Source organism: Aquarana catesbeiana, linkage group LG04 (assembly GCF_042186555.1).
Source record: "Aquarana catesbeiana isolate 2022-GZ linkage group LG04, ASM4218655v1, whole genome shotgun sequence".
NCBI lineage: Eukaryota > Metazoa > Chordata > Amphibia > Anura > Ranidae > Aquarana > Aquarana catesbeiana.
Window position 1 is genome coordinate 395,784,138 of NC_133327.1, and position 13,122 is coordinate 395,797,259.

Below are 13,122 nucleotides of genomic sequence, written 5' to 3' on the forward strand. Positions count from 1 at the left end.
ACATTTGTGTGACCGTGTGTATGCAAGACAAGTTGGAGCCAACAATCTTCAAACAAAATTCCATGGTTTTGTTGTCGAAAAGTCCGATCATGTGTATGGGGCATAAGATTATTTGCAGACATTATATTTAAAACAAAAGTGTGGAAATAAAGAGTGCAGGGATATTTTTCAACACTCAGCTTATTTCTTATCCTCAATATGCAACTTGCAAAGTCTGCACAGCAGAGTTAAGTTAACCACTTGCCGACCGCCTAACGTATATATACGTCGGCAGAATGGCACGGGCAGGCAGAATCACGTACCTGTACGTGATCTGCCTCCCGCGGGCGGGGGGTCCGATCGGACCCCCCCCGGTGCCAGCGGCGGTCGGCATTTGACTGGGAGCGTCGGGAGGCGAGGGGGAGACCATCCGATCGTGGCCCCCCCCTCGCGATCGCTCCCAGCCAATCGGAATCCTCCCCTGCCTGTGTGTAGTTTCACACAGGCAGAGGATGTGATGTCATCTCTCCTCGGCTCGGCAGTTTCCGTCCAGCGCCGAGGAGAGAAGACATGTAAGTGTACACAACACAAACACACACAGTAGAACATGCCAGGCATACTTTACACCCCCGATCCCCCCCCGATCGCCCCCCGATCCCCCCCCAATCACCCCCCCGTCACAAACTGACAGCAAGCAGTATTTTTTTTTTTTTTTCTGATTACTGCATGGTGTCAGTTTGTGACAGTTACAGTGTTAGGGCAGTGAATATTACCCCCTTTAGGTCTAGGATACCCCCCTAACCCCCCCTAATAAAGTTTTAACCCCTTGATCACCCCCTGTCACCAGTGTCACTAAGCGATCATTTTTCTGATCGCTGTATTAGTGTCGCTGGTGACGCTAGTTAGGAACGTAAATATTTAGGTTCGCTGTCAGCGTTTTATAGTGACAGGGACCCCCATATACTACCTAATAAATGTTTTAACCCCTTGATTGCCCCCTAGTTAACCCTTTCACCACTGATCACCGTATAACCGTTACGGGTGACGCTGGTTAGTTCGTTTATTTTTTATAGTGTCAGGGGACCCGCCGTTTATTACCTAATAAAGGTTTAGCCCCCTGATCGCCCGGCGGTGATATGCGTCGCCCCAGGCAGCGTCAGATTAGCGCCAGTACCGCTAACACCCACGCACGCAGCATACGCCTCCCTTAGTGGTATAGTATCTGTACGGATCAATATCTGATCCGATCAGATCTATACTAGTGTCCCCAGCAGTTTAGGGTTCCCAAAAACGCAGTGTTAGCGGGATCAGCCCAGATACCCGCTAGCACCTGCGTTCTTCCCCTCCGCCCGGCTCAGCCCAAGTGCAGTATCAATCGATCACTGTCACTTACAAAACACTAAACGCATAACTGCAGCGTTCGCAGAGTCAGGCCTGATCCCTGCGATCGCTAACAGTTTTCTTGGTAGTGTTTTGGTGAACTGGCAAGCACCAGCCCCAGGCAGCGTCAGGTTAGCGCCAGTACCGCTAACACCCACGCACGCACCGTACACCTCCCTTAGTGGTATAGTATCTGAACGCATCAATATCTGATCCGATCAGATCTATACTAGCGTCCCCAGCAGTTTAGGGTTCCCACAAACGCAGTGTTAGCGGGATCAGCCCAGATACCTGCTAGCACCTGCGTTTTGCCCCTCCGCCCGGCCCAGCCCACCCAAGTGCAGTATCGATCGATCACTGACACTTACAAAACACTAAACGCATAACTGCAGCGTTCGCAGAGTCAGGCCTGATCCCTGCGATCGCTAACAGTTTTTTTGGTAGCGTTTTGGTGAACTGGCAAGCACCAGCCCCAGGCAGCATCAGGTTAGCGCCAGTACCACTAACACCCACGCACACACCGTACACCTCCCTTAGTGGTATAGTATCTGATCGGATCAATATCTGATCTGATCAGATCTATACTAGCATCCCCAGCAGTTTAGGGTTCCCACAAACGCAGTGTTAGCGGGATCAGCCCAGATACCTGCTAGCACCTGCGTTTTGCCCCTCCGCCCGGCCCAGCCCAGCCCAGCCCACCCAAGTGCAGTATCGATCGATCACTGTCACTTACAAAACACTAAACGCATAACTGCAGCGTTCGCAGAGTCAGGCCTGATCCCTGCGATCGCTAACAGTTTTTTTGGTAGCGTTTTGGTGAACTGGCAAGCACCAGCAGCCTAGTACACCCCGGTCGTAGTCAAACCAGCACTGCAGTAACACTTGGTGACATGGCGAGTCCCATAAATGCAGTTCAAGCTGGTGAGGTGGCAAGCACAAGTAGTGTCCCGCTGCCACCAAGAAGACAAACACAGGCCCGTCGTGCCCATAGTGCCCTTCCTGCTGCATTCGCCAATCCTAATTGGGAACCCACCACTTCTGCAGCGCCCGTACTTCCCCCATTCACATCCCCAACCAAATGCAGTCGGCTGCATGAGAGGCATTTTCTTTATGTCCTCCCGAGTACCCCTACCCAACGAACCCCCCCAAAAAAGATGTCGTGTCTGCAGCAAGCGCGGATATAGGCGTGACACCCTCTATTATTGTCCCTCCTGTCCTGACAATCCTGGTCTTTGCATTGGTGAATGTTTTGAACGCTACCATTCACTAGTTGTGTATTAGCGTAGGGTACAGCATTGCACAGACTAGGCACACTTTCACAGGGTCTCCCAAGATGCCATCGCATTTTGAGAGACCCGAACCTGGAACCGGTTACAGTTATAAAAGTTAGTTACAAAAAAAAGTGTAAAAAAAAAAAAAAAAAACACAAACAAAAATATAAAATAAAAAAAAAATAGTTGTTGTTTTATTGTTCTCTCTCTCTATTCTCTCTCTATTGTTCTGCTCTTTTTTACTGTATTCTATTCTGCAATGTTTTATTGTTGTTATGTTTTATCATGTTTGCTTTTCAGATATGCAATTTTTTATACCTTACCGTTTACTGTGCTTTATTGTTAACCATTTTTTTGTCTTCAGGTACGCCATTCACGACTTTGAGTGGTTATACCAGAATGATGCCTGCAGGTTTAGGTATCATCTTGGTATCATTCTTTTCAGCCAGCGATTGGCTTTCATGTAAAAGCAATCCTAGCAGCTAATTAGCCTCTAGACTGCTTTTACAAGCAGTGGGAGGGAATGCCCCCCCCCCAACGTCTTCCGTGTTTTTCTCTGGCTCTCCTGTCTCAACAGGGAACCTGAGAATGCAGCCGGTGATTCAGCCAGCTGACCATAGAGCTGATCAGACCAGAGTGGCTCCAAACATCTCTATGGCCTAAGAAACCGGAAGCTACGAGCATTTTATGACTTAGATTTCGCCGGATGTAAACAGCGCCATTGGGAAATTGGGAAAGCATTTTATCACACCGATCTTGGTGTGGTCAGATGCTTTGAGGGCAGAGGAGAAATCTAGGGTCTAATAGACCCCAATTTTTGCAAAAAAGAGTACCTGTCACTACCTATTGCTATGATAGGGGATATTTACATTCCCTGAGATAACAATAAAAATGATTTAAAAAAAAAAAAAATGAAAGGAACAGTTTAAAAATAAGATAAAAAAATAATAATAATAAAGAAAAAAAAAAAAAAAAAAAAAGCACCCCTGTCCCCCCTGCTCTCGCGCTAAGGCGAACACAAGCGTCGGTCTGGCGTCAAATGTAAACAGCAATTGCACCATGCATGTGAGGTATCACCGCGAATGTCAGATCGAGGGCAGTAATTTTAGCAGTAGACCTCCTCTGTAAATCTAAAGTGGTAACCTGTAAAAGCTTTTAAAGACTTTTAAAAATGTATTTAGTTTGTCGCCACTGCACGTTTGTGCGCAATTTTAAAGCATGTCATGTTTGGTATCCATGTACTCGGCCTAAGATCATCTTTTTTATTTCATCAAACATTTGGGCAATATAGTGTGTTTTAGTGCATTAAAATTTAAAAAAGTGTGTTTTTTCCCCCAAAAATGCGTTTGAAAAATCGCTGCGCAAATACTGTGTGAAAAAAAAAAATGAAACACCCACCATTTTAATCTGTAGGGCATTTGCTTTAAAAAAATATATAATGTTTGGGGGTTCAAAGTAATTTTCTTGCAAAAAAAAAATATTTTTTTATGTAATCAAAAAGTGTCAGAAAGGGCTTTGTCTTCAAGTGGTTAGAAGAGTGTGTGATGTGTGACATAAGCTTCTAGATGTTGTGCATAAAATGCCAGGACAGTTCAAAACCCCCCCAAATGACCCCATTTTGGAAAGTAGACACCCCAAGCTATTTGCTGAGAGGCATGTCGAGTCCATGGAATATTTTATATTGTGACACAAGTTGCGGGAAAGAGACAATTTTTTATTATTTTTATTTTTTTTTGCGCAAAGTTGTCACAAAATGATATATTGCTCAAACATGCCATGGGAATATGTGAAATTACACCCCAAAATGCATTCTGTTGCTTCTCCTGAGTACGGGGATACCACATGTGTGAGACTTTTTGGGAGCCTAGCCGCGTACGGGACCCCGAAAACCAAGCACCGCCTTCAGGCTTTCTAAGGCCGTAAATTTTTGATTTCACTCTTCACTGCCTATCACAGTCTCGGAGGCCATGGAATGCCCAGGTGGCAAAAAACCCCCCCAAATGACCCCATTTTGGAAAGTAGACACCCCAAGCTATTTGATGAGAGGTATAGTGAGTATTTTGCAGACCTCACTTTTTGTCACAAAGTTTTGAAAATTGAAATAAGAAAAAAAAATTTTTTTTTCTCGTCTTTCTTTATTTTCAAAAACAAATGAGAGCTGCAAAATACTCACCATCCCTCTCAGCAAATAGCTTGGGGTGTCTACTTTCCAAAATGGGGTCATTTGGGGGGGGTTTGTGCCACCTGGGCATTCCATGGCCTCCGAAACTGTGATAGGTAGTGAGGAGTAAAATCAAAAATGTACGCCCTTAGAAATCCTGAAGGCACTGATTGGTTTTCGGGGCCCCGTACGCGGCTAGGCTCCCAAAAAGTCCCACACATATGGTATCCCCGTACTCAGGAGAAGCAGCTAAATGTATTTTGGGGTGCAATTCCACATATGCCCATGGCCTGTGTGAGCAATATATCATTTAGTGACAACTTTGTGCAAAAAAAAAAAAAAAAAAAATTTGTCACTTTCCCGCAACTTGTGTCAAAATATAAAACATTCCATGGACTCAACATGCCTCAAAGCAAATAGCTTGGGGTGTCTACTTTCCAAAATGGGGTCATTTGGGGGGGTTTTATGCCATCTGGGCATTTTATGGCCTTCAAAACTGTGATAGGTAGTGAGGAGTAAAATCAAAAATGTACGCCCTTAGAAATCCTGAAGGCAGTGATTGGTTTTCGGGGGCCCCGTACGCGGCTAGGCTCCCAAAAAGTCCCACACATGTGGTATCCCCATACTCAGGAGAAGCAGCTAAATGTATTTTGGGGTGCAATTCCACATATGCCCATGGCCTGTGTGAGCAATATATCATTTAGTGACAACTTTTTGTAATTTTTTTTTTGTCATTATTCAATCACTTGGGACAAAAAAAATGAATATTCAATGGGCTCAACATGCCTCTCAGCAAATTCCTTGGGGTGTCTACTTTCCAAAATGGGGTCATTTGTGGGGGTTTTGTACTGCCCTGCCATTTTAGCACCTCAAGAAACGACATAGGCAGTCATAAATTAAAGGCTGTGTAAATTCCAGAAAATGTACCCTAGTTTGTAGGCGCTATAACTTTTGCGCAAACCAATAAATATACACTTATTGACATTTTTTCTACCAAAGACATGTGGCCGAATACATTTTGGCCTAAATGTATGACTAAAATTGAGTTTATTGGATTTTTTTTAGAACAAAAAGTAGAAAATATCATTTTTTTTCAAAATTTTCGGTCTTTTTCCGTGTATAGCGCAAAAAATAAAAATGGCAGAGGTGATCAAATACCATCAAAAGAAAGCTCTATTTGTGGGAAGAAAAGGACGCAAATTTCGTTTGGGTACAGCATTGCATGACCGTGCAATTAGCAGTTAAAGCGATGCAGTGCCGAATTGTAAAAAGTGCTCTGGTCAGGAAGGGGGTAAAACCTTCCGGGGCTGAAGTGGTTAAAGCAGCTCCAGGCTCCTTTACAAAAAAATAAAAGTCAGCAACTACAAACACTGTAGCTGCTTTTAATATTAGGACACTTACCTGTCCACAAATCCAGTAGTGTCCTCACCCGAGCCAATTTTTTAATCGGCTCTCAGGTGTTGCTGCCTCTATGTCGGCTAAGGGAAACTGGCAGTGAAGCCTTGTGGCTTCACAGCCAGCTCCCTACTGCTCATGTGCCAAGCGTGCTGCACTTTGTGAATGGCCCAGTTGCAGGGGAAGAAGGAGGGGGCTGAGCTCCTGGCTGAGTTTGCTGCGGCAAACTCACACAGAAGTGGGAGAGGGTACCTGTCAAATCCAGGTACCTGCTGCTCCTCCGCAGCTTTCGGGGGGAAGCAGGTACCTGACTTTGGGGGGGTGGGGGAGGAGGCTGACAAGTGGAACTTGCCCTTTTGGGTGGAGCTCCACTTTAACCCCTTCCCACTGACCGTACGCAGATATGCGTAGTCGGCTTTCTGGGGTTATACCGGGATGATGCACGCAGCTGCAGGCATCATCCCAGTACCGTTGTTTAGAGCGGGCGATCGGCTACCCGTATATAACAACCGATGCGGCTAAAAGCCGCTCGGCTGTTATACCGGAGGAGCGGGAGGGGACATCCCCCCCTCCCGCCGCCTCCCGCCGCTCTTACCGGGCCTCCCGTGCGATCGGGAGGCCCGGTGTCCAATCGGCTGTCTCCGGCAGCTGTGGGTGGGCTGGAACAAAGCCATGGGCGGCTTCGTTCCAGCCCTCTCAATGTAAACGCGGAAGCGACGTCATGACGTCACTTCCCATTTACTCGGCTGCCACTGGCGCCGAATTTAAGAAATATACAGTATTCAGAATCGCCGTTTTCGGCGATCTGAATACTTTGAAGTGCAGAGGAGGGATCGGGGGTCTTTTAGACCCCCGACCCCTCCATAAAGAGTGCCTGTCACCACTTATTACTGTCACAAGGGATGTTTACATTCCTTGTGACAGCAATAAAAGTAAAAAAAAAACATTTTTTTAAAAAACACAATTTATAAATCTAAAAATAAATAAAATAAAAAAAAAAAAAAAAAATTTTTAAAGCGCCCCCGTCCCTGCGAGCTCGCGCAGCGAAGAAAACGCATACGGAAGTCGCGCCCGCATATGTAAACGGTGTTCAAATCACACATGTGAAGTATCGCCACGATCGTCAGAGCGAGAGCAATAATTCTAGCCCTAGACCTCCTCTGTAACTTTAACCTGGTAACCGTATAAAAAATTTAAAGCATCGCCTATGGAAATTCATAGCTACCATAGTTTGTCGCCATTCCACGAGTGCGTGCAATTATAAAGCGTGACATGTTTGGTATCTATTTACTTGGCGTAACATCATCTTTCACATTATACAAAAAAATTGGGGTAACTTTACTGTTTGGATTTTTTAAAATTCATGGAAGTGTCCCTTTTCCAAAAATTTGTGTTTAAAACACTGCTGCACAAATACCGTGTGATATAAAATATTGCAACAATCTCCATTTTATTCTCTAGATTCTCTGCTAAAAAAATATATATAATGTTTGGGGGTTCTAAGTAATTTTCTAGCAAAAAATGTGGATTTTAACTTGTAAACACCAAATTTCAAAAATAGGCTTAGTCATGAAAGGGTTGATTTAAATTTTCTTTTCTAATCTAGTTATAGGGACTGTAACAAACAAACATAGATGTGAATGTTATAAGCAATTATTTACAAATGTATATACAGTACATGGTTTTGTTTTGATTGTGATTCATATTAACTATTTATGTATGGTATATAATGAAATTGGTATAAAATAATTAAGATGAAACAGCTATGACTACTGTTTTATTACTATATCTGAAAACATATTACATGTGGTTACCTTTCTTTAGTTCTGCTGTCTCTTTAGGCTTTGCTACTGACACCTCTGCAAAATACATTGCAAATACTGTAAGTTAGAGGTAAAATATAATATTTATTTGAAATCTAAGTACATACATGTATTATGTTAAGGTAAATTTCACCATGCTTTGTTTTTATAGAATTTCATGGCAATTTGAATTTATATGAATAAAGAAGCGTAGAAAAATGTATATTGGTGGCCTTATTCACACTCCTATTCCTACCCAGAGACCAAGCATCATTACAATCAATTTTACAATAGGTCTGAAATCACAATAACATGTTAACACTTATGCCCTGTACACACGATAGGATTTTCCAATGGAAAATGTGTGATAGGACCTTGTTGTTGGAAATTCCGACCGTGTGTAGGCTCCATCACACATTTTCCATCGGAATTTCCGACACACAAAGTGCTTGAGAGCTTTCTATAAAATTTTCCTACAACAAAATCCGTTGTCGGAAATTCCGATCGTGTGTACACAAATCTGACGCACAAAGTGCCACGCATGCTCGAAATAAATTAAGAGACGAAAGCTATTGGCTACTGCCTCGTTTATAGTCCCGACGTACATGTTTTATGTCACCGCGTTCAGAACGATCGGATTTTCCGACAACTTTGTGTGACCGTGTGTATGCAAGACAAGTTTAAGCCAACATCCGTCGGAAAAATCCATGGATTTTGTTGTCGGAATGTCCGATCAATGTCTGACCGTGTGTACAGGGCATTACAGTATATGAGATATTATTAAACAGGTTTACATTTTTTAATGGTGTGTACCTACTTTTTCACATGACTGTATACTTACAGTATATACTTATCTATACAGTATATTATACTTATCATATAGTCTATTATACATATTATACTTATGTATACTGTATACTATATGTGGAATAATAACATTGATAATGTTCCTGAAACATGAACAAATAATATACCTTTCTTGAGAACAGTTGGTTCTTTTTCTTTTTTCCTCTCTATTATAGCCCCTAAAATTTAAATCATGATTGTATTAGTGCTACTGCATATTCCATAGTGAAATTTTGTTTACCATTATCATAACCTATGGCTAAATCAAAAAAGCACTGCAATTTTGCATGGTCATGTATTATCAGATTAGCTAGTGCTGTACATGAAAGATATAAAGCTATATTGGTGAGTCCAAAGCATGGTGATAAATGGGGAGTACTTGGAATGGTCCAATGTGGAAAGTGGGGTCCCCCAGGGTTTTGTTCTGGGACCAATCCTGTTTAATTTATTCATAAACAATCTGGAGTCCTCCTCAAGGAATTAGGACAAAAAATTAAGAGAAAATACACCCTTTCTCAGAAGCTCTTTTACGAGCACAGCAATAAGAGTGGCCACTTATTAGCACAAGCATTACGCTCGAAAAAAAAAAAAAAAAAAGAAACAGTACATCAATTACAGACCCCTTCAGGGAATACATCAAAAAGCAACCCAGACATTGCACAAGAATTTGCACGCTTTTATGTACGACTTCACCGCCTTGGAAACACAGACGTTAAAACCCCATTTCCAGATCTACTCTCATAAGAGTTTCCTGGAAAAACACTGCCCCAGATCACTCACCTCTAAAACCTCAGAAGAACTAGATCGCCCAATCACAACGCTTGAATGGATTGCGGCCACCAAAAATTTAAAACCGGGGAAAAGCCCCGGCCCTGACGGCCTACCTGCAGTTTATTACAAAACTTTCTCGGACATATTATCGGCCCCCTTCCTAAAGGCATTCAATTCCCTTTCTGCTGAAACCCCACACTCCTCAGGTTTGCTTAAAGCACACATATCAGTCATACCCAAAGAAGGAAAAGACCCCACCCAAACAGCAAATTACAGACCAATCTCCTTATTAATCGTAGATATCAAAATTTTCACCAAAATCCTAGCCAATCGATTACTACCTCTACTCCCCTCCTTCATCACCCATGACCAAGTGGGCTTAATTCCTGGGAGGAAAGCCAGGGATAATACAACCAAAGCAATTAACTTACACCACCTTCTGACCTCCTCTAAACAATTTGGCTTCTTCTTATCCCTCAATGCGGAGAAGGCATTTGACAGGGTGGCCTTGGATTACATGGAAGCTGTATTTAGATTCATGGGTTTAGGTAATCGCCTATTAAGCTTTATAATGGCTCTCTATGCTAACCGTATGGCTAGGGTCCATGTTAATGGCCTCCTGTCAAATGCCTTCTCCATACATAACGGTATGAGGCAGGGGTGTCCGCTCTCTCCCCTATTGTTTATACTCACCTTAGAACCCTTTCTACGTTGCCTTAAATCCAACCCATATATTAGAGAGGTACATTCCCCTGACAAGAAATACAAACTAGCGGCCTTCGCCGATGATATACTTCTATTTCTTACAGAACCCCACATCTCGCTTCCCAACCTATTAGCAGAATTTCACCAATTTAGAACAATCTCTAATCTCAAAATCAATTTCTCCAAATCCTATGCCCTAAATATCTCCCTACCCAATCACACTATCACTCAATGTCAAAGAAACTTTCCTTTCCAGTGGAAGGAAGACACAATAACATACCTAGGCATTCAACTCCCCCAACACCTTAAAAATTTGTACCATAAAAACTATTGGCCCATTTTACAAAACCTCACCAATGATCTACAGCGCTGGAACAAGCCCATCTTTTCATGGTTTGGCAGAGCTGCCATCCTAAAAATTAACGCCCTACCCCGCCTACTCTATATCCTACAAGCTGCCCCAATCCACACCCCCTTGGCTTTTTTCCAGAACTACAAAAGTTTATGCACTAAGTTCCTATGGGGAGATAAAAGACCAAGAATCAGCTTCCATCACCTTTCTCTGCCCAAACAAAGGCGGGATTGGCCTACTAGATCTCAGAAACTATTATCATGCCTGTCTCTCCATGCCATGCACCTCTCCAGAATCCTGGACTGGAACATCCATGATAAACACAAAGACTGGGTTACTCTTGAAGCTTTATTTACCTTCTCATCCCTAAACCTACTACCTTGGAACCTCCCAAAACACATACCAATGGAAATTTGCTGCCACCCCCTAATTGACCCGAACATCAGATGCTTTCATAACATCTGTAAGTCATCCTCAATATCCACCACACCAGGTCCCCTCACTTCCCTATCTCTAACCCTGACTTCCCTCCCAGAAAGCACAGCAACTTTCTAAATGACAGTTGGCCACACAGAAATGTCCTGATACACCAGTTCTTCTTTCAAGGTAAACTTCTACCATGTGAAAATCTCCCAACAAAGGAAGAAGGTACGTTTATCTCCCCCTGGAATCACTCACTACATACGCTCCCTAGACAGGAAATTCAAAGTCTCCAGACCCCTATCACCCTTTGAATCCTTATATATAAAGCATTCCCCCCAATGTCATTTAATCTCGATATTACACTCCCTCTTATTCACGGATGTCCACGCCAATACAGGCCTGGCATGTACAGCAAGGGAAAATTACCTCTCCCAGCCCCTATCACCAGAAGATTGGGAACAATTCTACATGAATATTCAGAAGGGATCCATAACTGTTTCTACACAAGTGAATGGATACAAAGTCCAAACCCAATGGTACGGCACACCCACACTGATCCACAAATTTATCCCAGACATCCCAGATATTTGCAGGAGATGCCAACAGGAAAGAGGAACCCTTCTACACATATGGTGGAGTTGCCCCACTGTTCAAACCTTCTGGGCGGAAGTACACCAAATTATCGAGAAGGTTACTACATACACGCTGATTTTTCCCCAGCGCAATTCCTCTTACACTTTACAACCTTGTCAAACAGCAACTATTTCATGTCCCAGGCCATCTACATGGTAAATCCTGCAAAATAATGCATACCGATTCACTGGGGCAACCCACATACCCCATCAATCAAAGAATGGCTAAAGAGAATTGATAAGATTGCAGAAATGGAGCGCCTCATTAGCATTGTCCATGATACTCCTACCAAATTTTCATCCAAATGGGCCTGTTGGACCCATTTTCAGACAACAACAGACTACCAAGACCGATTCACTGCCACAACCCCACCCATCTGACACTATTCTATTACCCACATCTAAACAAGCCCATAACCAGATACATAATTGACAACCCCTATTAAACATCTCTAATAAGACAGTAATCTGATTCCACTAGTTACAAACCCACAACAACAACAAACACCCCCACCTATCCCAATGGAGGGAGAGAGAGATGGACAACCATCCCCTCAGTTCTCCTCATTCCTTTATCCTTCCCATAAAAAACCCTCCACTCCCTTCATTCCCTCCCCTTCCATAATCCATGCTGTAATTACCCCCCCTCCCCCCCAGTCTTTCATTAAAGCCCCCCCCAAACCCCTGAATATCTCTTTAGTTGTACAGAAACTCATGCTCTGACCTTGACTTAGAACCCTCTATACGAATGGATTCACATCCTTGTAACTGCGACTTAGATAGACTACGCCACTCCTCCTATACTGACAGACACACCAAACTCCATGACTAACCCCAATTGAACAAAAAGTTCTCAGAACATAGAGAAACCAACAAGCCCTTGTTACAACGGAAATAGGGTTCTATCTTAATGTCCCACTGTTAGTTGAGACACTGATGTCATCAACTTTAAAAACTAAGATGTTAAGCAACCTATTGAACTTTTACCTGTATTAAGCATCTCTATATAACACCCAATTTTTTCTTGTTCTCTTTTACTTCCAATAAAGACTTTATGGGGAAAAAAAGAAAAAGTAAAAAAAAAAACGATCTGGAGGATGTGATAAACAGCTCAAATTCAGTATCTGCGGACGATACAAAGTTAAGCAGGGCAATAACTTCTACGCAGGATGTGGAAACCTTGCAAGAAGACCTAAACAAATTAATGGGGTGGGCAACTACATGGTAAATGAGGTTTAATGTTGAAAAATGTAAAGAAATGCATTTGGGTGCCAAAAATATGAATGTAATTTACTCACTAGGGGGAACCTCTGGGAAAATCTAGGATGGAAAGGGACATGCAATGCCAAGCTTCTGCAAGCAAAAGCTAACAGAATATTGGCATGCATTAAAAAGGGAATTCACT

At 42.9% G+C, this 13,122-nt stretch overlaps 1 protein-coding gene across 1 annotated transcript in view; it reads right to left on the reverse strand.

The window, feature by feature from the left end:
• The window catches only part of LOC141141259 (uncharacterized), a 1,017,917-nt gene that overhangs the window by 158,176 nt on the left and 846,619 nt on the right, over window positions 1–13,122 (reverse strand). Inside the window, exons 61-62 of the mRNA XM_073628940.1 lie at window positions 8,963–9,013; window positions 8,001–8,045 (exon numbers count right to left, since the gene is read on the reverse strand). Coding sequence (XP_073485041.1) covers window positions 8,001–8,045; window positions 8,963–9,013 — 96 coding nt within the window. The remainder of the gene's footprint in view (window positions 1–8,000; window positions 8,046–8,962; window positions 9,014–13,122) is intronic.